We start from the raw sequence: 3,371 nt of genomic DNA, 5'->3' as shown, positions 1-3,371 counted from the left end.
ATTGGGAGTGTGTTGCGCAACCAAGGGAGCCCAGGCTCGCCTAACTACTCCGGCTCATCCTACCCAACCCGGTCCGCCGCCACTCGAGGCGATGAACTCGGGTATCTCTGAGAAATCTTGACTCCCACCCAGGACACGCGCTCTGGGCACCCACATGGACAACAGAGCTCGTGACAGATAAGTCCGTGCATACAGAGATCCCCAAAACAAGAAGCAAGATCCCCACACTCCCAACGATTCAATCCAAGACCATCTTTCTCTAGATGTACGAAACGAGAATGAATCAGCATTGAGACAGTTTATTATTGGTTTGCTTTTTCCCAGATCACATATTTTATGTAAATAGATTATACGGAGACACAATGTTTTTTCTTCCACAGGCGGTAATCAGGCGCTCTCCACCACACACACACACACACACACACACACACACACACACACACACACGACCGAACAACCGTACACCTCGCTGAGACATTCACGTCTTAAAATAGGGGAAGGTGACAATATAATCGCTTTAAAATGCCCTTAATACAATATATAACGTACAAAAATATCTCTATATATTTGAAGTTACAAAAAACAAAAAACCTCTTGACAGCAACAAACTTAAATATGATAGTTACCTTTGGCTGTACAACAAGCATTGCACTTTTCCTCGCTAGGTTTTGGAAAGTTCAAGTAGTAATGAGGCTTATGCCCCGTGAGAGACCAGTTTGTGAGCGGGCAAGGCAGTGGCTCAGACCCCTGCCCGGAGGGTGATGCCTGTAATTCTCAGTCTCTGTCGTGAGCCTGGCTTGATCTTCGGTTCCTCTGCCTCTCCTAGGGGCAGCCAGGCAGATCTCTGTAGGATTGTCTCAGTCCGCCCTGGGTGCGAAGCTCTCTGATTCCGCAGGCGCCAACGGGACACTCGCCCGACTGTTCAATGCTGCCACCCACACCTAAAACCTAAAGAGCCTGGAGATGATTCGGTTGCGCCTGGGAGGCTGGGGCTGCGTGTGCCTGCTCCTGGGAGGACACCACAGTCCGGATCCGGAGGATCTCTGGTAGGGAACGCCGGCGCCGGCGGCCATAGCCTTGAGAGCTGATCTTGTTCCTAGGGGCAACGCTATCCTTGTCTTTGTCTGTGAACTGGTAGATCTGATGGGCCAATTTCTGCACTGTGCAGGTCCCAAAGCGGCATCCCGCGCTGCGGGAGCCCTGGTTCATGCTCTGGCGGTAGCGTTTGACTCGAATGTGGGCTACTACGCTCTGAGTGCTGCGGAGAAGGAAGGAAACGTGAGACCTCCTCATCCAGGGCTTTGACCCCAACCACCTGGGACCAGAGCCATGCAGAACCGGAGGGACCTGGAACCTGCTCTCTCCACTGGAGCTGCAATCCAGCCCGGACCATTCCCAGGGCCAGAGCAGTGGAGAGGGCACAACCTCTGCAGAGGGTATAGTTACCTGGCCTGTGGGGTGCTAGATGTGCTCTGCTTGTCCTGGAGCTGAACAAGGGTCTGTGTAGGGACTGTCTTCTCATCAGCGAGCCCCGTGGGGTAACTGCTGGATGCTTGCAGTTCTCTCTTCCCATGACTTAGCGCCCACTTATTCCACCTAAAAAATGCAAGCAGATGCGTTTGGCTTGTGTTCAAGAGGTGTCCCATAGCTCCCGTATCCACTCCCTTCTAGCCCCTCTGGACCATCGTCAGTTTTCCCTTACTGCCAGGTATTAGGACTGAAGAAAGTACTGTCCCAAACTCACTTCTTTCGGAATTGCGAGGACGCGTCTAGCCGTGCAGTGTCTGCTCCAAGGACGGCGAGTGAACCCAGGAACATCAATGTGACGGTAACCAGCTTCATTCTGTGGCGACGCTCAGATACCCTGGAAAGAATCAAGGAGCCTAGTGTGAGGAACCAGGCCAGCTGCACAGTCCCGGTGAGGCACGAAGGGCGGTGGCGGAGGGTGAGGGGGGATTGGCGGCTCCCGCTTGGCCCAGTGGCTTATCTCTCCCTGGCACTGAGAGGCGCCGCCGGAGGCTTTTGCACTGGCCGGGTGGGTGACAAGCAAGGCAAAGGAAGCCCCTGCACAGCGCCAGGCTTCCAGAGATTTCCATCTCAAATGCCAGGATCATGGCCCAATGAGGAAAGATCTCAGGAGAGCTCCAAATGTGTGCGTGAGCTAGACCTGGGGCATGAGATGCACTCTACAGTGGATACCCCAAAGTGGTTTGCCCCCCTTGTCCAGTGCTGCAAGTTTTTGGCCTTCCGCAAAGCCGTCCCCCCTCCTCAACACGCTGGAGCGTGTCCTTACCTGCTGAAGGGGTGATTTTTCAAGCACTTGAAGGAGAAAATCCGAGACGTCCTTCTGACAGCGGCAAAACCCCCAAGTCCGAGATTGACTGCGATGAGAAGCCAGGAGCGGTAACGCTGAAGCTGTTGTGCCTAGTGTCACCAAGAAACTACTGAACAGCCAGCTCTGGCTCCAGCGCTTTATACACGCTCGCGCTCGGGGGGGGCGGGGCCTGCTCTGCCCTGGAGCCCTCCCTTTCCTCCAGCGCGCTCGCTTCTAAGATCTGATCTGCCCCGCAGCTTGCCTGTGGGTATGGGGGTTGAGGTAGAGGTCCTTTGTGGCCCGGGGTCTCAGAGATCGGCTCTGGGAGATTGGACTGCTGCGGAACTTTCTTTGCCCTGATTTCCTGGCGTAGGGTTCAGAGAGTGAGACGGGAAGGAGGGCCAGAAGAGCTTGGGGCGAGGGGGGATTCTTTTCCCAGAACCTCTACAGCTCAGAATGCTGATCTGAGCTTTCTGGACAGAGCTGTAAGAACCCGGGGACGGATGGGACACATGGCTAACCTAAACCCTGGACTTAGGGAGCTGTGTCCTCAAATGGGCCGCGCCCCCTGCCGGCTTAGCACCTGAATGAGCCTCGACCCCCCGCTCCGCTTCTGCCGGCAGGGTACCCCAGGAAGGGTGAGACTCAGACTCTCTGACAGAGGCTGAGACTGAAAGGTTTCTAGACCGGCTAGCTAGTAAGATTTCGTAATCAGGGCAAAGCTGGAAACAGCTGAATTGAAAATTGGGGTTTGGAGAGGGTAGTTATCTGAAGATTCAGAACTCACATTCCAATTTGGAAATACAGGAATAGCCAAAATTAGGAAGAAGGTTTTGTTTTCCTCCTTGTAATACTATTATGCCTTATAAGGTTATAACCTGCGAGTTGACCTGACTGCCTTCATTCATCCATTGTAAACGTGAGGAGTGACTGACAGGGAGCACACTAATGCTTCACGTATGTTAATCGCTTTACCGTTGGCAAATCCCAGCCTCTTTTGATCTTTGCACACATTCCTGAGCTGGGGTTCTCGTATATTAAAATGAAATTCAGAGAA

General features: G+C 53.4%; 1 protein-coding gene and 1 long non-coding RNA gene across 2 annotated transcripts; one reads left to right on the top strand and one right to left on the bottom strand.

The window, feature by feature from the left end:
* Nucleotides 1-283: 283 nt before the first annotated feature.
* On the bottom strand, nt 284-2,448 carry Adm (adrenomedullin). Its single transcript, XM_036193937.1, has 4 exons — nt 2,294-2,448; nt 1,745-1,864; nt 1,447-1,596; nt 284-1,258 (listed from the first exon to the last, which is right to left on the bottom strand). The coding sequence occupies exons 2-4, from the start codon at nt 1,840-1,842 to the stop codon at nt 949-951; spliced, it is 558 nt and encodes a 185-aa protein (XP_036049830.1). The 5' UTR covers nt 1,843-1,864; nt 2,294-2,448; the 3' UTR covers nt 284-948.
* Nucleotides 836-3,371, top strand: LOC118587841. The gene is made up of 2 exons (XR_004945478.1): nt 836-1,046; nt 1,169-3,371. It is a non-coding gene; the product is annotated as an uncharacterized LOC118587841 (long non-coding RNA).

The sequence above is a fragment of the Onychomys torridus genome, chromosome 1, assembly GCF_903995425.1.
Source record: "Onychomys torridus chromosome 1, mOncTor1.1, whole genome shotgun sequence".
Classification (NCBI taxonomy): Eukaryota; Metazoa; Chordata; class Mammalia; order Rodentia; family Cricetidae; genus Onychomys; species Onychomys torridus.
Note: the sequence above shows the minus strand (reverse complement) of the source record. Positions and strands in the feature narration are given on the sequence as shown.